Raw genomic sequence first — 26,700 nt, 5'->3', positions numbered from 1 at the left:
CTCTTACATCTCAGCAGAGCTGTGGCTTAAGTGGGGCGATTTTGCCCCGAGGGGACATTTACTAATGTCTGGAGATGGTTTTGGCTGTCCTAACTGGGGGCACTGGTGATCCCGGCACCTAGTGAGTGGAGGCCAGACGTGTCACCAAACATCCTGCAATGCACAGGGCAGGGCCCATGACAATAACCCAGCCGCAAGTGTCGACAGTGACAAGGTGGAGCAAACCTGAATTACAGGAAGAGAGAAAAGAGGGGGCCATTCATGGACAGACTGTGTCACGGGCTGTCACTTACAGATGTTGTGCATTCGGGCACCTGGGTGTCTCAGTCGGTTAAGCATCTGCCTTCAGCTCAGGTCATGATCCCAGAGTCCTGGGACTGAGTACTGCATCAGACTCCCTGTTCAGCGGGGAGTCTGCCTCTCCCTCTCCCTCTGCCTCTCCCTCAGCTCACGCTCTCTCTCTCTCTCTCTCAAATAAATAAAATCTTAAAAAAAACAGATGTTGTGCAGTCTGGTTTGTGAATGTCATTTATGGAGTATGTCTCAAGTTCACATCCGTGCCTATCGTTAAAGCCAGACAATATCCTTAAACTAATTTAGAAGAGGCCTGCTTGATAAAGCTTTAAAAATATTTATCTTCTTTGAAATTGTTTTTAAAACGATTACCTCCCACCCCTTCCCAGTCCCTTAGGGAAAGTAAGAAAGCAATTGTTCACATTAAACCCGGGATCCTCTCTCTGATCAGAATAAACCCACATTATCCATGTAACATGAATTGTACTGAGTTATGTCTCAGGAATGTTTAATACAGTACGCACGAGTGTAGGTGCGATACAGAGGCAAACAGACACGTACGCATATGTACACACACACACACACACACACACACACACACACACACACGGGCACTCTCAGCCTACCACCTCGCCCTCCCCCCGCCTCTTTAGGCTGGCGTACGTAACTAATACCCTATGAGTATTTGCACTACTAATAGAATTAGAAATCGTAGTTGAACCCACAGAGCTGAAAAGAACACCCAGCTTCCAAAACAAGAGCTTTTATCTTCTTGAAATAATAATTCTTTTAAGTTCATCCCGTTGCTACCGGGGGCTAGCTCAAAGACCACTTGTGAGTAACAGAAGGCTCCTGCCATGTGTGCCCTTCAAAGTCTTTCCCTGACTCATGCCAGGCACATGGCAGAGGCCCCCCGCAGTCCTTGGCTGCCACCACCAGCCCCTGCCTGCAATCCAAAGTGATTGATTAGCCCACTAATTGAACATCATTAGCAGATTGAGACTGTCATCACCCCGTCTTAAGCATCTCACAGCCTCTAAAGTCCCCAAGCAATCACGGCGCTGATAAGCCTAGGGTGATATGTTATTATTTGTCAGCTACACCGAGGCTTCTTTGGCTCCAAAGGCAAATAAACATTTCTGCTGCATCCTTGGGGGAAGAGGCCAAGGAAGAAAAAGAGTGTCTCTTAGATTTAAAGGTAATATCAAAAAGCTTGCTGTTTAGCCAGATAAAAAGAGGCAGCTGCTTCCCACCAGAGGCCAAAGTCCAGCTCAGAGCAAGAAAATGGGATCCAGTCCAAAATCTAGCCAGTTTTCCTACAGCATCCTATCAGGTGACAGTCTGCCCGGCCCAGCAAAAGAGCCAGCCCACAGCAGGGGAGAGAGAAGCTTCCCACTTCCAAAATCTGCTTCAGAGCCCAAGGTCAACCTTATTTAATTCCAAATAATTATCCTTCCTTACTAACTGCCCAGAATTCCCTCTGGAAACCCAGGAAGAATTAGTTTTACTTTATGTTATATAAATACTTAAAAATCATCTCCATGAATTAGCATGACATGTTCAAAAATCTTACACTCTACGTTGGTTTCATGGCATGGATGACTATATTTGGCAGTTAGTATTTTTGGCCCACCTGGAAGAGGTTAAGGCAGGATTACAGGTTCAAGTCCAGGCTATAACCCCAACTCACTATGTGGCTCTAGCCACGTCACTTAATAAATTGTGGGTTCCATTTCTCAGAGTGAAATGAGCCTCACGGAGTAGCATTCCCCAAAGAGTGACCCACAGGCCAACTGCATCTAAATTTTAAGGATGCTTATCACCGTAGAGAGGGGCCCACAGGTAATCCCAGACATCACTAGTACTCACACATTTTCCCATCCTGGAAATCACTTCCTGGAGATCAAACTATGCATTCCAGGCCCCCTTTGTGGCTGGGCGGGGCCAAGTGACTAGCTGGAGCCATTGGGCCAAAAGGCCAAAGCTCCTAGGGCCAGGGTACAATGCCCAGCTTTCTTCCTCAGCCTGGAGGGTTCCCAGGGCTACAGCAGCTCTGGCAAGGGTGAGAGAAAGCTAGGATTGTTTGACACCCCCACATAAGTTAGTCTTCCCTGACTGATTCAAGGATCCCAGAGACCACCCGATTTATGACAAGGAGGGAAGATAGCTTCCTTATGAGTGGTCTTTGCAGCTAACGGTAGACCGGAACTGAGCCAGACGCTCTCATTTGCTTACCCCAACTTCTTCTTCACTACTGGAATTCTCATGTTGTTCATCACAGCAAGGTAGTCAGCCCCGGGAGAGGAAGCATGATTCCTCTGTGCCAAGGGTTTTGAAACTTTAGTAGGCATCAGAATCACCTAGAAAGTTTGGTAGACACGGATTGCTGGGCCCCAACTTTGCTAAGAATTTTCATTACTAACCCGTTTCCAGAGGATGCTGATGCTGATGGTCCAGGGAACCACACTTTGAGAACCATGGGTCTCGATCAATGGATTGTCAGATACTCTTCTTTGTCAGATACTCACTTTCTTAACTCCCCTTGCAGGTAGGAATGGTCATATGACCCAGTTCTGGTCAGTGAGACAGAGCGAAGTCTGCAGGGTAACTTCTGGGGAAGATTTTTCTCCCATAAAAGGAGACCTTTTGTCTTGCCTTAAATGTGGTCGAGTAAAAACATGATATTTGGTCCTGAGGCAGCCATCTTGCAAACCATGAGGTAACAAGCCTGAGGATGAAAAGCCAACATGCCAAGGACAGCAGCGCAGAAAGAGAGAACAAAACATGTGTAACCTCGTGTAAAGTTGTGATTTGTAACAGGAAACAAATATTTGGTCTTCCTCCCATTCTTGGCACAGAGGTCCTAAAACCCTTGGAATTTCCCGTGATGAGAGCAACAAAGGTGTTTTTTGTTATGTCGATGACATGACTTTTGGATCACCTAGGGATGGGGGCTGGTTGGCAGGGAAACCAACCAGAAGGAGAGGGTTGGAACTTTCGACCCCACCTCCTGGTTTCCTTGGAGCGGGAGGGGCTTGGAGGTTGAATCAATCATCAATGGCTAGTGATTGGCTCAATCAGGCCTATATAATAAAGCCTCCATAAAAACCCAAAAGGAGGGGATTCAAGGAGCTTCCAGGTTGGTGAACGAGAAAGCTTCTATGTGCTACTGTGCCAGGCCCCAACTTCCACAGGGACAGAAGCTCCTTTATTCAGGACCTCCCCATGCAGGTACTCATCTGGCTGTTGATTTATATCCCGTACAATCCTTTGTAATCTAGTGAGTAAACTGGTTCCTGAATTCTGTGAGCCATTCTAGCAGATTTATTGAACCCAAAGAGGGGATCGTGGGAACCTATGATCTACAGCCATGTGGTCAGAAGCACAGGGGACAACTTGGACTTGTGCCTGGCCATCTTGGGACTGAGTTCTTAACCTATGGGATCTGATAATATCTCTAGGTAGATAGAGTCAGAGTTGAGTTGAACTGTAGGACATCCAGTTGGCATCAAAGAATTGCTTGGCTGGGGCGCCTGGGTGGCACAGCGGTTAAGCGTCTGCCTTCGGCTCAGGGCGTGATCCCGGCGTTATGGGATCGAGCCCCACAACAGGCTCTTCTGCTATGAGCCTGCTTCTTCCTCTCCCACTCCCCCCCTGCTTGTGTTCCCTCTCTCGCTGGCTGTCTCCATCTCTGTCGAATAAATAAATGAATAAAATCTTTAAAAAAAAATTGCTTGGCGGTGTGGGGGAAAGATCTACACATCAGAACTGGCACCACGATCCTGATCTTCTCACTGGGGAACTGATGTGCCAAACCTGAAACAGCCTTCCTCCAGGCTTCTTGCTATGCAAGATAAGTAAGTGTTGAACTTTTAACCCACGGTTAATCAGTGCTGGGGCAATGTCCATTCTCCTGGCCTCATGTTAGACGTGGAAGGACTTTAGCCAGAGGAACACTCTGGCTGCTCAATCAGACAAGTGACTTACAGGCGGACTTAGAAGAAGGGACTGAGCTCTGCCCCCTTCCTCTCATATCTGAAATCGTCTGCTATGCAGAGGTATACTTTGTTTTTCCCTCTATGATTTAGCAAGGTTAGTTGGGCTGACCCTGCTCTCATTGAGGGGCCCTGTGCTGCCAATGACTAGAAGAGACAGAATTTCTAAAATGGCCCGTGAAAATACCCCACCCTAATCCCCAGGACCTCTGCTGTGATGAACTCTCACTCCCATGACTGTCATCTATCATATGGCATGGTTGACCTTGAGATGTGAGTCTGATCAATTCACATGAGCCCTTAAAAGCAGGACACTTTCTCAGGCTGGTGGCAGAGGGACAAAGGGAAGTCACAGAGATATAAAACACCAGAAGAATTCCATGTTGGCTTTAAAGATGGAGGAGCCATGTGCCAAGGAATTCAGACAACTCCTAGAAGCCGAGAATGGGAGGCCTCTGCCTGACAACAAGCAAGGACACAGGAATCTCAGCCCTACGACCCCTGGCAACTGATTTTTGGCAAAATCTGAATGTGTCAGGAAGCAGATTCTTTCCCAGATCCAGAGCCCCACCCAGCCAGCACCTTCATTTCAGCCCCATCGTATGCTGAGCATAGCACCCAGCCAAGCCCGCCCGGACTTCTGACCTACAGAACCGTGACACGATAAATGGGTGTTGTTTTAAGTTTCCACACTTGTGATAATCTGTTACACATCAGTAGAAAACTAACACAGCAGATAGGTCCTTCTGATTCAGGGTGAAGTGGCTAATAAGTCTTTCTGGCGTCAAAACCAAAGCTACAGGGTGCCTGGGTGGCTTAGTCAGTTAAGCATCTGCCTTCGGCTCAGGTCATGATCTCCGGGTCCTGGGATGGAGCCATGTGTCAGACTCCCTGTTCCTTTCTCAGTCTGCTTCTCCTTCTCTCTCTGTACCTCTGCTTATGTGCTCTCTCACCCTCTCGCTCTCTCAAATGAACAGATAAAATCTTTAAAAAACAAAAAACAAAGCTACATCCTCTGATCAGCTTGTCAGCATCAAAGCTGACATCTTAATCTTCATCGACTCCCACGTCTATTTCTCCATTATTTCTGATTTCAGAAGGGGAAAAAAAAGAGAAGGGAAAAAAGGTTTTTTTATTCATTTGCTATAAACCCAGATATTGTATGACTCTGCAGCCAAAAGCATTCCTAAATAATACATTAACCTCCAGTAACTCTTGAAAATGAGGCTCAGACCTGGGATGTGGTAGAAGGACCCAAATCATGTCACTTCAGAACACAGGCGCCAAGAGGGCTTATTTTATATTTTATCTTTACTGAACTAAAAATCGTCTCTTCCCTACAGCTGAGAGAAAACACAGCAGATGAAGAAAAAGACTTAAACCTTGAATGGGTAGGAGGGGGAAAATGTACCTTCCCCATAGGAACTAAAAATCCACAACGCCCAACTTTGTTGTTTATAAAATTTTCAATTTTCAAGTCATCATCTAAGAGAAGCTGGCCTTTGAGATGTCATTTAAACAAAAGGCAAAGCGCTTTGAGATTTTCCACCAAAAATCTAGAGGCAGCCAGCGAAGTGCAGCTGGGTTGTTTCTGTATTCAGGAAGTGCGCTTCCACTCCTCCTGGAACTCAGTCACCCCTTCCAACAGCACCCTCCTCCGAGTTCTGCAAATGCATGCATCGCAGGCTGCCAATGTGATAATATACCGCGGTTTCCTTCCTAAAAGACTCCCAGTCTTCGGTGGTGATGGTGCCGCAAGGAATTGAGTGCGCCATCAGCATAAAAGTGAAACGCAAGGTTTTTAAGGCTCTGTCCCAGAGTCCTTTGCACCATCCATCCATCTGAGAGGCAGTTTAAGGGAAGGAGACTAGTACTCTCTCCTTGTAGTTCGAAACTCATTAGGGGACACTAAGTCCCCAAATTCAGTAGCAGATGTGGTCACAATGATTTCATTTAGAATACAGTAACTAATTTTTTTTTTCTAAACGGGGAATTTCAAAAGCTTTTCGTGCAATCCTTTCAGTCTACAAATAAGGAAACTGAGATCTAGGGAAGCTACATAAAAATAAAAATGCCAGATCAGTCATTTCTCCATTTGAATCCTGTTCTTCTGAGTGTTCAATCCACCAGCCTCATTTCTCTCTAACTTGGAGGGCCATGAGGCCCCGGCTAACAGGGCACCTCCGAGAAGCTCAAAACAGCTCTTGGAGACTGGCTGCCACGTCTGGTTTAGGGAGACCTGAACATCTGAGAAGCAGAGACGCTGAGCCCTGACGGTTTCCATGGTGACCACTGAGCCCAAGTGCACGTTCTAATGAGCCAGCTGGCCAGCCAGCACCTGGGAGCAAAGGTTGTGGGACATTCCAGGAAAGTCCCTGCACCCCTGAGCTCCTCAGATGAAATCTGAATGGGTGGCTAGGCTGCTAATAAGGGTTTCTTTCGGGAGACAGATACACAGCAGGGCTGAACTCTATGTGTCTGGCCCTGTGCCAAGCTCCCTTCCATACGTTCTTTCATTTAATCCTCACCAGAACCTTCTAACATGGATTCAAATTCTATCCTCCTCTTTCTCACCGATGAGTAAACTGAGGCTGCTCACCCAGGATCACTGAGTTCATAAAAGGCGGCTCTAAGCCAGTTCTCCTGCCCCGTTCCTCCACTCTCATAAACCTGAAACCGCTCACCTAGGGAGCTCCCCTGTCTTTTTCTAAAGAGAAGTCGTGATGTCTTGTCTCAGAGAGAAAAACAAACACAGCGTTAAAACTCACCACTGATCTATCTTTGCCCATCACTGCTAGATTCTGAAAAGGTCTCAAATTGTCATTTATAGATACTAAGCCATCATCAGAAACAACTCCCTGAAGACGGTTTGAAAGACTCAAGAACTAGGTCAATAATGAAAAAGAGAGCAGAAACGATGTTACACCTGAGCCAAACAAGTTTTCTGTAAAATCATATGAATAAGTGTTAGGTAAAGGGCCTTGGGAATCCCAGGCCAATCATATCTGTTCCACAAACCTATCGCTGAGGCCAGGAAAGCCATCTTTAGCAAATAAATTCCTTGAGTTGAGTTTTTGTCCCTTGTTTAAAGGTAAGTATTCTCAGGAAGAAAAAAAAACCCTCTAAGATAATAGCAATCATCAACACCTTAGTATAAATTAGTACATCAGTGTACTATTGCTGAAAGAGCACACGGAAGTGAGAGGACAGAGAGGGTGGGGCCATGAAGAGAAACATACAAAGCACGACGCATATCTGGAAAAGCCAGCCTTCCGGAAGAGGTCTTAGAAGCCAGGATCAGTCTAAAGACACCGGACTTGGAAATAAAAGGGAGTGAAGAATTTCCAATAACAAAACAAATGGGTTTACTTCTCTACTTCATTGCAAATACACTTAGAAACCCATCTTCCATCTTTAAGATGAAACTTAATTTGCCTCCCACCTTCAGAAAACCTCGTTTTGGCACACCTGTACTTAACCCTCTTGTGTTGTGATTGTAGAAATACCACTGTAATGAAGGAAACTGCTAAAGAGAAGGGAGTTTAGGGAGTTTAGGCACAGTACCTGTGACTACCATTGGCCAAAACAGAAAATCAATTATAACATTAAACTCGTCCGTTAAAAGTGGCAATGATATGATAACACCCTGATCATTCCTTCTGGATCCCATCAGGCTAAAAAGCAAGTGGGATCAAAGAGGTTAGGGTTTAAACAGATGCAGTACTCACTCGAAACACCTTCTCCACTCTTGCAATGCTTTTCCCAAAGATGGTTCCAAGTTGGTCTCCAATTCCAGCCAATAAGAAACCAAAGAGCGGAATTCCAAAGATGGCATATAAAATACAAAAGATTTTGCCTCCTTCAGTGCTTGGAGCAATATTCCCATACCCTGGTGAGAAATAGTAAAAAAGAGAGAGGGAGAGTGGTGAGGTGGCAGAGAAATCAGAGAGGTGAACCAGAGAATCCGCAGATTTCTTGCAGGGTTTCTGCGCTCCCCCACTGCACGAGCTTTGGGGCGTAGAGCATTATCAATGGCCCTCTAACATTCAGAACATCGTTCCATCGCTTCTCTCCCTTCTCTCCCTGGAAACAGTTTTAAGGAGATCCAGCCTTCCTGGATCTTAATGTGTTTAATTAGATTATATTTTAGGAAATTTGTAGTACCCCCGAATAGCATTGCAGATGAAAACCAGTGTCATCCATCTCAGAAACACCAAATATCTTGGACATGCATGGTTCAGGGAGAACTGAACATCCAAGGAGGGTTCACCACAGCCCTTTTTAGACTGGAAAAGAGTTTCTCCTTTATAGTCTCATCCCATGGGCATCCCCTCCACTTAACAGACGGGCTGTCCTCGACATTTGGCTCTATAGGGTGATGGGCGCTCCGCGTTAGGCAGGATATGTGGTCTGGCACACATTCAGAAAGGACCCATGGATCATATAGCCCTACTCTGAGAAGCCTGAAAATTGTACAGCAGGGAAGGAAGACTGTGCCTCTTTGCAGGCTGACAGCGATGTTAGCTCTGCTTGGCTCTTTTTCTCTTTACTGGGCACTTTGCATCGTCTCTGGGTCCTGCCTCTCCTCCCACCTGCTTCTTTCATCAAGGGCTATCAGGCGCTAAATATATGTTTATTGGTAGAATGGATGTTTGAATATAAAAGAATCTTTTTATAGCCATGTCTATAATATGTATTTCAAATAGTGCTTGTAAACACCAACATCTGCATTCTTCAGAATTCTGCAATTATGTAAGTAACTTCTGTATAGTGAGCACTGGGCTTCCTCTACGTGGATGGGGCTAAGGGAAGTATTCTGGGGGGAAAGGCTATGGTGTTGGCATGAGTTGCAGAGAGATGAGCATCTAAATTGCTTGATAGTCGGTCTCATGCTAATGCGTAATGCAATGTTATGCTCGCTAGCATCTGGAGAGTCACCCAACTGTTCTCCCATATTAGAGGAACTCATGCGGGGTCTGTTTCTAAATCCATGCGATGGAGGAGTTATGGGGTTCGTGGTTGAGGGCATGTTAGGGATGCGGCACAGCCAAGGCCAATGTTGCCGCTGCCCCATCCTGCACCTCCTATGAGCCTAGAGAGCTCGCTGCTGCTGTCTGTCTTTGGGTGATGAGTCACCTGGCCATTTTCCTTTTCAATTTTCTTGTCAGAATCATTCAAACCTTTTATCATGAATTATCTAAATTACAGTTTCCATTTCTCCCATGAGTGCTCAGGCAAGCCTTCCTCGTCTTGCATTCCTTTTACTCAGCACCATTTCCATTTAATTGTGCAAAAAAGGCTCTTAGAACTTTTTTCAGGTGCTTTCAGGAACTTGGACGAAACCATTTTTCTAAGTGTTGCCTTCTAGAATAATCTGATTTACACTGAAAAGGGAATAAATGTGCCTACACAGCTTCGCTTCACCCAGGCCGACGGGGACCTGCGGAGACATCGATGACCCTTGCTTGACTGTCTCAGCGTTGCCTGATCTCTGTCAGGGAATGTAGGTGTTCTTTTGTCTCAGTATCTCAGAAAGACACATGTTGTAGACACAGCACAGGCAAACGAGGATCCGAACCTTCTGAACAGGCGTCTCATTAGCCCCGACAGGAGACGCGCACTCTTCCCCCAGCTATTGGTGAGGATCTGCCCCACTGCCTGGGTCGGGACTGTGTTCAGGGAACTTTCTGGTGTCATCCAAGGAGCATGACAAAGAAGAGAGAAGACAGAGGGCCCAGACCCAATTCCACCTAATTCTGCCTGGTTGTCCCCAGAGTCCCTTAACCTCCGCAAATCCCGGTGTCAGAGGGGTTCGAGGATAATGCGGAAAAATCAGTGAACTGTAAAGTACCACATGAATGCTAAGTAGTATTATTACTAGTAGTGTTATGACTACAATTGGCTCCTTATTTATTCAGTGTTTCACAGACTAGAACACTAAGATAAAGTGAAAGCAAAGTTCTTGGGTAAGGACACCAGTAAAGTAAAATCCATTAATATTCAAATAAGTCTTTAAATACGTTTAAGGCCATCGCTTCATACTGGACACAGGTAACTGCCATTCTTGAGTAACGCTGTGTTTGTGCATTGTGTGTGTGTATACACGTGTGTGTGTGTGTGTGTGTGTGTGTGTGTGTCCCTTGCCTCTGATGAACTATATGGACAAGCTGTCCCAGTGGAACCCTCAACCCCGTCATTCTAAACTTTTAACATGTTGGAAGTTTGCTCTGAGGCAATGGGAGGGCCACATTCCTGGGTATTTGGCTCTGCTTTACCGAGCCTGTTAGACTGCCCTGCCCATCCATCCACGATCCTTGGCAGAACTTTGAAGTAGGGGTCATGGTAATAGAGGCTCAAGACTGGAAACTGCAGAGTTTCCTGTTCTGACACTTCCTCTTCCTGACTCTTGGATCTTGAGGATTTCCCCAACCTTTCTGCCTCCCTTTCCTCCTCTGACAGGGGGCTATTGATAGCATCTGCCTTGTAGCTATTAAAGATGAAATGAGGGGCGCCTGGGTGGCTCAGTAGGTTAGGTGCCCGACTCTTGGTTTTGACTCAGGTCGTGATCTCAGGGTCTTGGGATCAAGCCACATGTCAGGCTCCATGCTCAGCAGGGAGTCTGCTTGGGATTCTCTCTTCCTCTCCCTCTGCCCCTCCACCCCTAAAATAAATAAATAAATCTTTAAAAAAAAAAAGATGAAATGGGTTACATGTGAAGTCTGAGTTGCCTGTGGAGATTAAATACATGTAAATCATGACACAAAGTAAGTACTTGGTAAGTATTAGCAATTATCATCTTGCCCGGGGTTTTCTGTAGGAAGGAATCACTTCTGAGCAATATGTCTCCGGAAAACTAAGCCCCAGGAGAAAACAGATGGTTGGTTCCTGTCTTCCCTCCAGAAACTCCGCTGTTCTCCCGCAGTGCCAGGACAAGGGACAGAATGTCTGTACCGCCAGTGGGGCTGGCTCCGTGAGTTAGGTGGGCCTACCGATGCATTTGGGGTGTGGGCATCTCTCGGCACAGCGAGGGGCAGCAACATCTGGGAAATGAGATGGGGTGACATGGCAGTGAGAGAGGCAGTTGGTCAGGGAGAACCAGCCCAGAACGTTAGAATTGGCTTTAAGGAAAGCAAAAGAAGTCTGAAGAGCAACTTTGGCAGGAGAGGACCAGCCCAGCAAGGACCGTCTGTTATGAATGAGAAGGACTAAGGCAAGGCTTCGCTGGGTTTACCTGTGGCCACAAAACACTTCCGGGCCCTTTTCGAAGAGAAAGCTGGTGTTTAGTGAAGGCTGCCTGAGTAACTCACGTCTAATACTTCCATTTGCTATTTACATGCCGAAGTCAGATCTTTGCCAAATCATGTGCAGTTCAACCCTGTTATTTAGTTAAGAGTGTGTGTTCTAGAACCAGAATGTCTGTGTGAGCTAACCCGGCTTTCAGTCTGTGCGCCCACACTAAGAAGGGCCCCACGCTTGGTTTATTGATCCGCTGTTGCCGTTTTGATGGTCTTCACCATTTTTGAGCGAGGGACCCCATTTTCATTTTGCGCTGAGCCCTACACAGTATGTAGCTGGTCCTGGTGAAGGTAGCTAGGCTCCACTGCTTACTAGCCGTGAGATATTGGCCAAGTTACTTGACATCTTGGAGCCTCCGTTTTCTCATCGGTCACCTGAGGCTAATAACAGTACCTGCTGGATATGCTTAATGCGAGACTCAGTGAGATAATTACGTGGAGCCCAGTGCCTGGCACCTAGTAAGCACTCAGTAAATGTCAGCCCCAGTGACGGCTATTTCCAAAGACACAGGTTAGCGTCCAGTTCAGGTGCTGTGTAAGTAGAAACAGCTGCTCCTGTACTTTGGCAGGTACAGTTCTTAATTAAGGCCACCAGGCAAATGACAGCTACTATCTAGGACCTGACCAGGTGCTTTCTCTGATATGAGCAGAGTCAGGTGATTCAATCCGAAAATGTCTCAAAGACTAAAATCTACTAGCATTCCATAGTGTTGATAAGAATGCATCATTTGCTGCCCTTCTACAAATAATGGCTTGTGGGAAAGCATCCGAATAAAGGAGTAAGCATCATTCTTCCAGCTTAGGAACCCGAGTTGGTGGGAATCCACCAGTTTCCATTTAGTTACGGAGAGAGGGGCCAGGGGCCAGGGCACCCTCGGCAAAGACTGAGCAGAGTCCAGTCTTCCTCTGGCGTTGCTTCTAGTTTGGAGAAGTGCCTGAATATATTCCCTTTTGCTACACATTTTTTAAGCCTTCCTGTACATGTGAACATAAGAAAACGTCATTTAAAAAGAAGTACTCTGATACCTTCAGATAAAAGAAACCTCTGATACTGAGTAGTGTTGCTGCTTTTCAGAAAAGACTTATTTCTAAGACCTCTCTATACACATACTAACTAATGAACACATTTTTCTTGTGTCTGAAAAGTACATAACCTCATGTGGCTCATGAGAGTCTTTCTGGAAAGCAATTCGGCAGGCCATTAAAAAGTCCATGCCTTTTGACACCACAGTTCCTTGAGGACCCTCCCAAGAAAACAACCAGAGATGAAGACCACACCTGACACACAAAGATTTTCACGGTGATGTTACATTACCACAAAACAGAAACAGATTAAGCCTCCAACAACATGGGATTATGGTGTGGGTAGTATAGCCAATGGAACCCAATAAAAATCACGTTTTTCAAAGAACCTTAGTAATATGGGGGAATGTTTACAGTATTGTGTCACAACTTACATGAACTCAAGTAAGCAGGCTAATGTTTGGATTTTTCACAAATAATGAAAAGACGGCTCCTCAGTTCCAGCTACTCCACTACCCAACTCCTAAATAGTGGGAAGAACTGGAAGAATTCACAGGCTCTGAGTTTTCCTCTATGCCTTGCTACCATATGTGGTGAATGAATTTACCACCAAATAATTATTTTTACCATCACTGTCCTCAGGTTTTATTTAGAATTCTCTAACTGTACGATTTTACAAAGATCCTCCATTCTAGAGTTAAAATTTAGCCAGCTAAATGGTTTTCAACTTACCGTGCTTTATTTCTCAATTAAGAGAAAGAGAGAGTGACAGAAAAAATAGTGTTTTTACCCAATGCGTAGAACAAGGACCCAGTCTCTAGGAAGGATCCTGAGCCATGATACTAAAGTGGACTTGTAATGGGGGCTGGGTTGTATTTTCGTTTGCTTTTTGTTTGTATGCTTATTTCGTAATAGTTTCCTGTTCAGCACCCACCTTCCCTGCAGATTTGGGGAAGGGTCTTCATCCCGTGCATAGATATGACATAGTGTCCTGCCTCCCACAACAGAGGGAACAGAGCCCCCTAGGCAGCCAGGACAAAGATGCCTTGACCAGAGGCTCATCCAATCGGATGTTCTGCCTAAGACATCAAGAGTGGGTGGCCCAAAGAAGGTGGGGGACAGCACTTGCAACTATGGTGGCCAGCAGTGTCAGGCACAGGCCATTGAGGCCAGAGGACACTTATGGACCCTCCATGATCTCTGACCCATAAGTGTGTATTACTTAGGATTTTTCCAGTTGTAGATAATACAAATCCAATGCAGTCTGGCTTCAACAAAAACAGAAATGCACTGCCCCCTGTAAATAAAGGCTTCAGCATTTATTTCTTAACACTTTTGTGGGTAGCTTCATCCAAAGTTCACAAGGTGTTAATAGGACCCCATTTATCACTCTGCTTTTCTTCTGCTGCTTCTTTAGTGTTATCTGAATTCTAGCCAAGAACATGACTGCTAGTGTCTTGGGCCTATGTCCTTCCAGATTTACCTCCAGGAAGAAAGAGAGGAAGTCACTTCCTCCAAAGCTTAAGCAAAAGCCTAGGAACTGAGTTTCTTATTGCCTTCATCTAGATCTCACATCCACCTCTGAACTAAGGACTGTGGCCAGACACAGGCAAAGCACTAGATTTCTCGGTCTAGAAAAGCTGATTCATCCCGAGGCCTGGAGGCCAAGCTTATGGAAGAAGAACACTCAGGAACTGGTTATCCGGAGACAAGAGTGTATCAGTGAATGGACACCAGGAAGCAGAAGCCAAGGACTAAGAGTGATCTGCAAAAACTCAAAGATCCCAGCATACATACATTACAAAAGGCAACAAATGTTACATATCGAGTACTTCTCATTAGGCAGATGGAACCACCACTCCCCATCACATGAGGTCATGTGGTCAATGAATACTGTTGTTTAATAAACCCCTGAGACCCTAACAAGTTCACACAAGAAATACCATCAGTGTGCATTCTGACATAGCTATAGTGTTTTTCAGTGCATCCTATGGACCACTGATTTAACCATTTTATAAAGCAAGAAAATTAGGATTTTCCTTTTTCTGTCTTCTTTAACATACACTAATGTCTCATGGATCCAACACTGGGTACTGGAGGGCATTTCCCAAAATGTACCTCTTGAAGTGGCCCAGACTCCCCAGGTTTATTTTACAATAAATCCTCCTAAAATGCACGACACGTTCCCGCATCTTGGTAAAACCAGGCTGATGAATACAATTTAACCTGACACTGGTCTTTTCTGACCCACTACAGTGATGTTCTTGGGTGCCACTGAGTTTTATGGCACTTTTTGCCCTTATACCAAATAGAGCCAGGCCACCTTGATTCCTGTGCTGGGAGCTGTTAAATTGTGGACTAAAATGATCCAGTCTGGTCTAGAGGGTCAAAAGGCTCCTAGGCCCCAGACCCACTAGTGTAATGCACATCTCCAATATTTCTAATAGCCAATCTTAATATATTTGTGTATTTGCAAGTGTGAACATGGTATGTCATATAATTAGATTAAAAGACTTTCTAAAAAGAAATGCCAATTCTCTCTCATCCCAAATTTTCTTATTGCATATAACTTTCTTGAATGGACCAATGTAGAAACAACACAGGTCCTAAAGGCTAGGTCTAAAAACAGTAACAAAAGCCTGTGCCTCTAAAACAATCCTTAGCCTTTGAAATTTGTACCAATAGGAAGTTGATCATCAAAGATGTACCTCCCTCAAGAAGGACACTATCCAACACCCACATAAGAAGTGGTCGTGAAGGGTAAAGGGGAGGGAAGAACCTCCCAGAAGGCATAGGTGGGCCTCAGAGAGCAACAGATGAGGGAGGTCCTCCCAGACAGCATAATGGGTGTTAATGACAAGATGCTCCCACCTCTCAATGCTATGTGTCTCCCATTCTTCAGAATGAGGATTTTTATTGCAGTATCACGAAACCTTTGTAGAGGCGGAGAAAACTCTTATTTTCAGCAGAACTGGGAGAGGAATATTATCTACAATTTCCCCCATATGTGTAAGGATTACCAAAAAAGTTGGACTCATGCCACATGGGAAAAAGTAAAGAGAAGAGGCACAGAGATGGAAGAAAGGGTGCATCGGTGGAAAACCCCAGAAAGTGCCAGCAAAAATCCAATTATGAAGGTGAGGGCCTCATTCTGAACTTCAAAAGAGATATCCTTGTTTGTACCAAGTATAGAAAATAGGGTGAAGAGAGAGAGCAGCAGAAGCCCCCTTAAACTTGATCTGGTTCAAGAAAATCAAAGAGGCAGGACTAAACAGAGAATAACATAGATGGGTGACATTTGCAGGAAACCCTCCCTCTCTTTGGCAGCAGAAAAGAGGAGAGTTGGGGATGAGTTATCTCGAAGGTTATCCTACCTCTCCTGGCTCTCCTCTCCCCAGTCCTACAGAATCACTTGGCAGATAGTTGGATCAGGAATATCCAGTTTGTTGGGTATCAAGTATTTAAAAGGGAAATGGGACCAGCATAAATATAAAACTTCTGTTTTTGTTTTGTTTTGTTTTTAATGTGGAAAGAGCAGAAAAACTTACCATTGGATGAAAGACAATCAGCAGAAAAATATTGCCCCAACCAAACAAAAAGTGTGACCAGCTATGAAGTAATCACCCCCAAGAACCACTGTAGCAAAACCACAAACCAGAAAAGCAAGAAATCAGGAAAGAATCAGAAAGATAACAAGGGAAAATGGAATATGAGCTAATGGAATTCAGGAAAGAAACACAAAGGGGAAAAAGTCCCCTAATGATCACAAAAAGGAAAATAAAATTGGAAGGAGCACGTGGCAAAATAGGTACTGTGCAAAAACAGGAAAGAACTAGAGAAGATAAAATGAACAAAACGGAAACCACATTTTATGAGTTACAAAGGAGTAGAGGGGGAAACGACAAGCACAGAGGCAGGCAAAGAAGTGACAATATACGTATAGTCGGAATCCCCAAAGAATAGAACCAAAACCATATGGCAGAGAATGTTTAAAGTAGACAATCAAGAACACTTTCCTAGGGGCGCCTGGGTGGCACAGCGGTTAGGCGTCTGCCTTCGGCTCAGGGCGTGATCCCGGCACTCTGGGATCGAGCCCCACATCAGGCTCCTCTGCTATGAGCCTGCTTCTTCCTCTCCCACTCCCCCTGCTTGTGTTCCCTCTCTCGCTGGCTGTCTCTATGTCTGTCGAATAAATAAAATCTTAAAAAAAAAAAAAAAAAGAACACTTTCCTGGAGGTAAGGGGGTGGGGGGATGGGGTAACTAGGAAATGGACATATAAAACTCCCCAAGAATCAGAAAAAAGACACACACAGATATTGTAACACAAAAATCAGTATGGGAAAGAGGTAATCATAGATCACCACAGGATCAGTTATAAAGAGCAATTACCTAGTCAAAATCATGCAAACATTCACTGTTACTCTATTGGGAAGATAGGAGGATGGGAAGAGAGTCCTTCTACAGTGGGGCAGGGAAAAAGAAAGAATCATCCTCCCTTTATCTGCAGGGGATACGTACCAAAACCCCCAGTGGTGCCTGAAACCACGGATAGTACCAAACCCTATGTATACTATGTTTTTCCTATACATACATCCCTATGATAAAGTTTAATTTATACATTAGGCACAGGAAGAGACAAACAACAATAGCTAATAATAAAATAGAATAATTTAAACAATACACTTTCATAAAAGTTTTGTGAATGTGGTCTCTCAAAATATCATATTGTACTGTACTCGCCCATCAATTCTCGGCCTTTTGGCTAAGATCAAGCATAGTATCTGTACTGTACTTGCCCTTCCTCTTCTCGTGATGCTGTGAGATGATAAAATGCCCATGTGATGAGATGAAGTGAGGTGAATGACGTAGGCATTGTGACGTAGTGTGAGGCCACTACTGACCTTCTGATGAATCATTGGAAAGACGATCATCTGCTTCCAGACAGCAGGTGACCAAGGGTGAATGAAACCACAGAAAGCAAAACCTCAGATGAGGGGACCACTGTAATTTTTCCCTTCCCACAACTGGAAGTCAGGAAATAATCTCTAACACTGAAAATTCAGGAAGTGGCAATACAAGCGTGATATTTAAAGACAAGGGAACGAATATCAAAATAATCAGTCAAAAGAGATGACAGTGTTTGCCCCCGGGGAGGTGAGGACAGACAGAGGGGCAGAGACTGCTGTTTCATAACAAACTTTGTAGAATTTTGGGGTTCTTTCATATGCAACCTTAGAAAGAAGTACAAGTTTTAACAAGGAATTTGAGCTCCACCGACCACTCCATATTGTGATTTTCCACTCTGACCATTCATCAGGTGCTTTCAAACGAAAGGCTCTCTAGCCTCTCATTTTGAAAAACGAAATTCCCTAGTCTGCTTTGCCTTTTACAGAACGTCACTACATCCCCTGCATTTATCCAACAATGTGCCATGAGCCTCCTTTGAACCTCAAGCTGCCATGGTTCTAGGACCAAATGTTGACCAAGTGCCATTTCTCAGGATGGCCCCCAGAGGAAAAGATGTTAGCAAGTGAACAGATACCTATGGTGGTGATGACAGTCCCAGCAAAGAAAAAGGCACTTCCAAGGTCCCAGTGACTGCTGTTGTTGGAAGAGTTTCCTATCGGACTTACTCCTGCGTTGTCAGCGTCAAGGGCATGCTGCAAAGAGAGCAAGAAAGCATGAAATTCAGTTAAAAATAAAAAGAATTAGGGGTGTCTGGGTAGCGCAGTCGTTAAAGCGTCTGCCTTCGGCTCAGGGCGTAATCCTGGCGTTCTGGGATCGAGCCCCACATCGGGCTCCTCCGCTGGGAGCCTGCTTCTTCCTCTCCCACTCCCCCTGCTGTGTTCCCTCTCTCGCTGGCTGTCTCTGTCAAATAAATAAATAAAATCTTTTAAAAAATAAATAAATAAATAAAAAGAATTAAAAAATAAAGCTCTCAAATTCTTTCCTTGCTCAGGAAACTGAAACGATCGGACACCTGAGTGGCTCAGCTGTTTGAGTGTCTGACTTAGTTTTGGTTTGGGTTGTGATCTCAGGTTCATGAGATGGAGCCCTGAGTTGGGCTCCGCACTCAGCAGGGATTCTGCTTGAGGCTCTCTCTACATCTCCATCTGCCCCTCCCCCACACCCCCATCGCTCTCACACATGCTTCCCTCTCTCAAATAAATAAATAAATAAATCTTAAAAAAAAAAAAGAAAGAAAGAAACTGAAATGATGTATAGGGTACTGGTTACGCAAATGCGGATGCAGTCATAACATGAAATACTAAACACCCACTTAGTAAAATTAGAAAATTAGTTTTAGGAGGGAAAAAAACTAGGATATATAGTATGGTGTCATTTATGTAAAATTTGCAAGCACAGGATTTAGGCAATCTGGGCATGGGTTATGCAAAATGCATACATATCACTTTGTATATACATAGGAAGATGTCTGGAAGGATTGTCACCCCAAATGTCATCCCTGGAAGGCAGGATCTCAGTTGCTTTTCATTCTTCCCTTTTCTGTTTTGTCAAAATGTTTTACACTGAGCTTGTTTCAGGATGGAAGGAGGGGAGACCTTGGGCTCTTGAATCAGGCCAGCAAGGCTCTGCCCATTATTAACTTCAGAACCATGGACAAGTTATTTTAACCTCTGTAAATGCAAATGTCCTCATTTGCAAACGGGGGATATTAATACCTTTGCCCACAGAGTTTTGAGAATTCAATGAGAAGGTCTGTGTAATGCCCTCAGCCCAGTACTCAGCACCGAGTTAGGGGGTAATGAATAGTAGCCAATTTCGTGACTTTCATTTGACTCTCCCTCTGCCCCCACCCTGCCACACACACACACACACACACACACACACACACACACACACACACTTCTTTTAAAATAAGTGACAATGACTCCTTGCTGGCTGTGAGATTTGGAATTCCATACACCTTAAATTCACATAAATTGACCACACTGATGATCCAAGCTCATTTCACACTACTAGAAAAGCTCAAACCCAAGGTGGGACACTCCATGAGACACTCCCTTATATCTCCGGACCTTTGCTTATGCCCTCCCTCAATCGTGTCTATCCTGCAGGGTCCAATCCAGGTCCCACGTCCTCCGGGAGGCTCCATCCATGTACTGCAGCCCCCTCAGACACCTGCTTCCCAGGGCTCATACTTCTGCACCACGTGTATTTAATTGGCTTTTGACCACACCCTCCCCAGCTGAAAATCCTTGCCTAGACTCAGCATGTGCAGAATAAGGTGCCAAATACGTCAGCAGCCCTTCCTGAGCTGGCCTCTGCCCACCCCTTTCAGGCCAGGTGAGAGGGTAGGAAGAACCTTCAAGCAAGTGAGCTGTGATGAGGAAGTGACAGGTGGGGCCTTCAGAGGGAGGTGACAGACATATGAGCTACTTCTGGAACAACAAATAGAGACACTCTTCCCTGAGCAAAGTTGGAATAACCCCATGTGGAGATAACACAATTAAATACTGAAATGTGATTCTATTTATCCTAAATAATGCCCATGAAGCTTTGTCCAAACAGGCAGACAGCGTTTGCCACAAATCAGACTAACTGAAAAAGTCAATCATCATTACCTTTTGCCTTCACTAATCTGAGATAATTCAAACTCTCTAGACCAGGCATCAGCAACCTTTTTCTTATAAGGGCCAGATAGTAAATATTTTAGGCTTTGTAGGCCACATATGGTTTCTGTTGCATATTTTTCTTTTCCTTTTACAATGCTTTAAATATGCAAACACCATTCTGAGCTCATGGGTGATAAAAAAACAAGCCTCAGGCTAAATCTGGCAGACCCCTAGACAACTGACTGGACAACAGAGGGAAAAATCTGTTTTGCTTAAGTGTATTCTTTCCTGTTCTACGAACATGAGCTATTCCCCTGGAAGCTGTTTCTAAGATAAACCCTGGCACCCCAGGATTTAAAATCAGGCTGCACAGGGTGCATACAGGGTGCCTAAGCCCACGTTTACCTTCCTAATTGACAACTATCACTTACTCATCAGAGGCTATGTTCTGCTCTGCTTGAGAGGAAGACAGACGGCAAGTCCTTTTGCTGATAAAATATCCATTTCGCTGTGCTATGTGAGTGCCATCAGACCAAACCACAGGCCTTACCCAGTGTTTACGTCCTCATTGCCTATTCAGCTCTGCCAGGCCCACCTGCAAGTAATACCTCGGGGACAGCTCTAGGCCTCAGTCACTTAGTTGGGTTCAAATCACACTATCAATACCTAATATTCACGACGTCTATGACGCTGCATAAAGAGTTGGGGTTCAATCAAGTCTCACTCTGCTGAGAAATGCACATAAATGTCATAAGCTCCACATAAAAGTACAGATTTGCAGCAGAGACAAGTGGGGATGATTATTTGTTTCATCAAAAAATCCAGAATAAGATGTCTTTTTAAGTTCCATTTTTTGAATTATGCAATTTATAAATATTTAATGTTTACATATGTAGCCCTCAAGGAAAGCGTGTGTCGGTTGAAAGGGAGGGAAACTACCATTTGTTGACTTCCTGCGTGCAGACAGGTGCGCTAGAAGTGTTATTCCATTTTATCCTTTCTGCAACTTGTGTGTGATCCAATTTTATCCTTTCTACACCTTGCAAGAAAGTAACATTATCCGCACATTAGAGACAGGGAACCAGGCTCAGGAAAGTTAAGTAACTTGCCCTAGACCACACAGCCAGGAAGTGAAGCCAGAATTCAAATCTGGACTGGGCCCAAGCTATGGTTTTGATCTCTCCTCTATCTGTGGCTCTCCTCTCTCCCCACCTCCATGCTCAGCTTCACATAGAAATGAGGAGGAAGACCACCACTGCCCAAGAATTTAGGCAGAAGGACCCCTCAAGGGATCATTTCTAATTAGACTACATCCTTAAACATGTAAATGCAGGCCCCAACCTTCATTTGGCTGTTGGAGCTGGTGAGAGCTTAACTGCTCTGCATTTAAAATAAAATTTAAAAAATAAAGAAACATGGGGAAAGATACCCAGAGAGGGAAGGAGCAGAGAAAAGAGAGCAAAAGCCCCGAAAAAGCAGGAAGACAAGGAAGAAAAGGCAAGAAAGGAATATCTGTGGGTGCATGTGGGGGCTTCCAGCTCAGCTGCAGCAAAGCCAGGGACTTTGAGGGGTGGGTCCAACCAGCATCCAACTTTAACTTTGTTTATATCTGTGATGTAAACCCTCTCTCACGTTCCCAAATCTACAGTAAAGTGGGCTACACATGCAAATACCTTGAGGAAGTGGTTTTGTGGAAATTAAATATAAGGGCTGTTATGGGCGCGGTGGGGCCAGAACGAGATTTGGAACCCAAAGCAAGGAGAAAAAGAAGTTCTCCAACACGTCACCAAGACCTTGGGGAGGCTTTGGACAATCGCCAGTCCCAGGAAGAAGGTATGATTATTCTGTCCAGATCGGGTGGGTCAGAAAGACTTCAGCAAACCCCTGGAATAAAAACAAATTGGCAAACTCGGGCTATACACACAGAAAGAAAAGCCAGTTTAAACAGACTATCGCTCGAATTAATAGCATCATTTTTAACTCAATAAGAATATTTCTGATTGAGTTCAGAGGTCCAACTTTATTAATTTTTAAAGTATTTCTAATGATCTTAATTGTTTGAACTCAAGTAAAACATTTTAAAATCAAATGCACTTGCTCTCATTTTTTTTTCTCTGCGTTCAGGCTGCGAAAGTGAAGATAAGCCAGCCCATTAGAAATGTGTGAGCACATAGATAATGCAATGTGCCTCTGAGCTGTGTACTGCTTCACTGAAAAGATGAGTGATAGGGGAAGGATATAACCAACAGTGGCATCATGAGAGGCCACAATCTCAGACAATGTGAGCATCCTGTGTGCACTTTTAAGTTCAACCAATATCAAGTTCAGAGAGCTCTTATGAGGATCCAAAAAGAAATTATACTCAATATGATGCGAGAGCTTCAGGGAAAGGGTACTCTAGATGAGAGGGCGTTACTTTAAAGTTTAATTCCACTCCTTCTTGAATTTCTTTTTTAGCCCCTAAGTTGGAATTTCCAGCACCCACCCAACTACCCAGTGAACAACTCATGAGTGAATGCTCAAATCAATAATAAATGAATGAACAAACTAAAGTAATAAATTTAGGCCCATGCAATTTACATCTTTGTAAAAGCCGAGAAACAGAATAAGAAAATAACTCCACAAAAAGAAATATAATGATTGCTTTAAAAAAGAAGAAGAAGGTGAGGAGCTAACGTGAATGGGACAAGATCTAAAAGAATAGAGTGGTGGCTGCCCAGGGGCCGGACAGTGGGGGAAATGGGGCGATGTTGGTCAAAGGTGACAAACTTTCCCTTATAAGATGAGTAAGTTCTGAGGACCTAATATACAGTGTTGTGATCACAGCTAGTGATACTGCATTATATCCTTGAAAGTTGCTGAGAGAGTAGATGTTAAGTACTCTACCACAAAAAAAAAAAAAAGAAAGAAATGGTAATTATGTGACATGATGAAGGTATAATGTAATTCCATAGTGGTAATCACCTTGCGATATATAAACGTAGCAAACCAATATATTGCACACCTTAAGCTGACACATTATATGTCAATCATATCTCAATAAAACTGGAGAACAAATAGATAAAAGAATCTGTCCCCCCCCCATCCTCCCACCACCACCTCCAGGCATTAGGACCACATGAAAGGTATAATGAAGAAACTGCAGCCCTTCGAAAGTAAGGTGGGTCTGAGGCTAATAGGAAGACAGGAGGTAAAGCTATCCCTCGGAGGTCCCCCACCAGGTACCCCCACTAGCTCCCCCCACCACCACCGCGGTGCTGTAATCCCATTTGGCAATGCCAGGCTGCCCAAGTCACTGTTGCAGATGGCGCAAGATACCGTCAAGAGTGTTAGCACTATAGTGGGATGAATGATGACCCCCCAGGGGACCACTAACTGTCTGTGGCTTTTCTCCAATGATCTGTGTATGCGGTGAGATAATCTGTTTCTCTGTTGCCTTCTGTGGCACCAAAAAGAAAAACAAACAAAGGTGGAGCCATCGTCACTCTGCTTGTCTGAGACTGGCTGCTGGATACAGCCGCTCAGCGCTCTATGCGTGGACACTAACAGCCAGAGAGATCATCTGACCTACGGTCCAACCCAGGACACTTGCCGGGTAAAGAGGGGCTCTGTGAATGGCCACGCTGGGACCACAGGACAGGGGGAGCGCAGGACGTACGGTCACTTTACTAACAGCTTACACCACATGGACAAAAGGAAAGGACCTCGTCTGAGAACCCAAAGCTGGTTCTCTGTCTACTGCATTCTTGGTCCCAAGAGGGCACAGTCCGCAAAGCGGTCTATGAAGTAGATATTTAGCCAGAGGTTGAGGCAGGATGAGGGGGTGGGTATGTAAAGTGACTTCATAAATGTATTAAAAGGGAGCACACTTCCAGCCATTAATGGACAGAAGGCAAGCCACAAACCCTGTGAGACAGAGAAAGGCAATTGGTAGAACACATTCATTACAACTCAGAAATGCCCCTAATGATTCAAAACCCCCAAAACAGGCCTGGACGTCTTTCCACCTCCTTCCGCGTCTGTGGCAGAAGGGCCTCAGGTAAGAAATGGAAGTATGATATTAATTTGTTCACCACACTTGCTTTTTATTTCTCCTGGTCAGAAGCATTTCTCACATCAATATTTCACAGCGGCGGGAGCGAATACGCTGGTGCTAGGAGAGGGGCAACTTTGCATCCAAGTGTGAGACCACATCCCAATATTTCCAACAGTGGGAGGGCATCGGGGGGGAATCTGGAGGCACCCCCCGCAGCAAGGCCTTCTGGGTCGGACTGGAAGTGGTCTTTGCTTCAGTGCAGAGGTGGAGAGGACGGCCCCCATCAGCACTGACTCTTGCAACACAGAAAGTCTGTGGATAACCTGGTACATGTTCGGCCTGTGTGCATTACTCAGTTTCTCTGAGTCTCCGTTTCTTCACCTGTAATACGAGGAAACGTTTCCCTGCAGGGTTGTTGTCAGGATTTTTTTTCCATGGATGTAAACCTTTAAGCTGTGTGCCTTCTCATTTCATATATTAATATTAATATTAATAATATCAGGAATGCTTTCTGAGCACTTACAGTGCACAGAGGAACTCAGGAAACCCTCAGGATGATGCTGGGAGACACATCACTACAGTCCCATGGGCCACATGAGGTTTAGAACAGGCAAGTCCCTTGACCACACTCCCATATCAACCGCATGGCAAAGCCAGCAAGCAGATGCTATGGGAATTGTCAATGGGAAGATCGCCTTCCTAAATCCTGAAAAGGCAGCTTCTCTCCATCCTCAGTGTTCTCCTTTCTCCCCATCCTCGACCCTCTTGGCCCAGCTCCCTGCCTTGCAGAGAACAGGCTGGCTTTCTCCCCAGGCTGGGCCCCTCCAGCGTCAGTGAGAGGTGGAGAGAGAAGGAAAAGGGGACTGACGTGCCTGTGTCTTCCTTCCCACCCAGCAGATGGCCAATGTGGCAGGCAGGCCTGTGCTGGCCATCCTACAGCCGTACCCCCTCAGCATCTCCCGCCAAGAAGTGTTCGCAAAAACAAGGCCAGACTATAGAAAGAAAAAGCAACAGGCACCTTCCGTGCCCTGGTGAATATTATGACAGTGTTTATTTTCCTGCTATCCTAAGTATATCCAGTTACATGTGCAAATATTAGCCCTTCCTCAGGTCCCTGACAGCAGGCTTTCATCCAAACTTTATAGTCTGGTTATAAATCTAAAATGAAGGCCACCTGTAGAACAGAGAGGACGAGTAGAGAATCTGTTTAGAGAATAAAAGAACAAAACCCAAGAACAAAACCCACACATCCAGAGCCTATGGTCTTAGACAAGTGGCTTTCCTTGCTACCACCAGTTAATTCTTTGGTGGGGGTAATGTTCTAAAACTCAATTCATGGGATGCCTGGGTGGCTCAGTCAGTTGAATGACCAACTCTTAGTTTCAGCTCAGGTCATGATACAGGGTCGTGAGATCGAGCCTCACACCAGGCTCCATGCTCTGCAGGGAGACTGCTCCAGGTTCTCTCTCTTCCTCTGTCCTTCCCCCCCATCCCCCACCCCCGCTGGTGTGCACGAGTGTGCTCTCTCTCAAATAAATAAGTAAATAATCTTAAAGAAAAAGATTGGGTCTAAAAAAATAAAACTCAATTCATTAGCACTGGGGTATACACTAATGACTAATCTATCTAAATATTGTCATGTGGGATTCAAGCCATATTTGGGGGAGCTCTTTCACCTTCCAAATTGTGCCTTACAATATGGAATTAATTTTCTCTCTCTCTTTGACTGCATAAAGGATGAAATAAGAAATTTTAAACCATGAGGAAAGCATCGAGCCCATAAGGAATTGGGGTATCTACCGTGTATGCTCTGATGAGATCAACAAACTTACTGATCAACTGTCACACTTTCATCTCCATTTGGATTCATCCTCTGGACTCAGGAACAAATTTGCCAAGTGTTGCTGATGTTGCTCTGGTCCTGAGGGTCCTTGATGGATGCCCCACATAATCCCAAGTTAACACTTCATTTCCTGTGCCCCCTCAAAGAATATGTCAGCCCCTACAACCAGCACCAATCTCTAATGAGTGCAATTTGATCTGGGGGCAGGAGGAAGCAGAGCCAATCCCAGAGACTTTGAAGAAAGCTCTAGAATACTCATAAAAATAATCCTAGTAGCCAGCATTGGCAATGTGCCTTCTCCTCTTACTCAACCCTCCACAAAAACCCCATTATAAAAAGTCACGTTATTACTCCCATTTTATACGTGAGACAACAGAAAACAGAAGTAGCTTGGCCACAGTGGTAGCAGTTAGCAAGTGGCGGAGCTGGGACTGGTTATAAGTACACTCCTTCAACTCTGCCTTCTCCCATTTCCCACAGACAGCTCTCTGTCCAGTGCGCAAACATTGTCCTAAAGCTCATCGTCACCTTCCTCCCCGTGAAATAGGACAACATAGAGAAGACAGATCTGGCCCTCATTTTTCAAAGAATGAAAGGTGAAGTCCTCACTTACTCCATAAAGTTAACCAGCATCGG

At 44.8% G+C, this 26,700-nt stretch overlaps 1 protein-coding gene across 1 annotated transcript in view; it reads right to left on the bottom strand.

The window, feature by feature from the left end:
* KCNK10 (potassium two pore domain channel subfamily K member 10) overlaps window positions 1–26,700 on the bottom strand; it is a 121,209-nt gene that overhangs the window by 28,498 nt on the left and 66,011 nt on the right. The window contains exons 3-4 of the mRNA XM_040641576.1: window positions 18,151–18,268; window positions 8,018–8,178 (exon numbers count right to left, since the gene is read on the bottom strand). Of these exons, the coding sequence (XP_040497510.1) occupies window positions 8,018–8,178; window positions 18,151–18,268 (279 nt within the window). The remainder of the gene's footprint in view (window positions 1–8,017; window positions 8,179–18,150; window positions 18,269–26,700) is intronic.

The sequence above is a fragment of the Ursus maritimus genome, unplaced genomic scaffold (assembly GCF_017311325.1).
Source record: "Ursus maritimus isolate PB19 unplaced genomic scaffold, ASM1731132v1 scaffold_25, whole genome shotgun sequence".
In the NCBI taxonomy this organism is placed as follows: Eukaryota; Metazoa; Chordata; class Mammalia; order Carnivora; family Ursidae; genus Ursus; species Ursus maritimus.
Note: the sequence above shows the minus strand (reverse complement) of the source record. Positions and strands in the feature narration are given on the sequence as shown.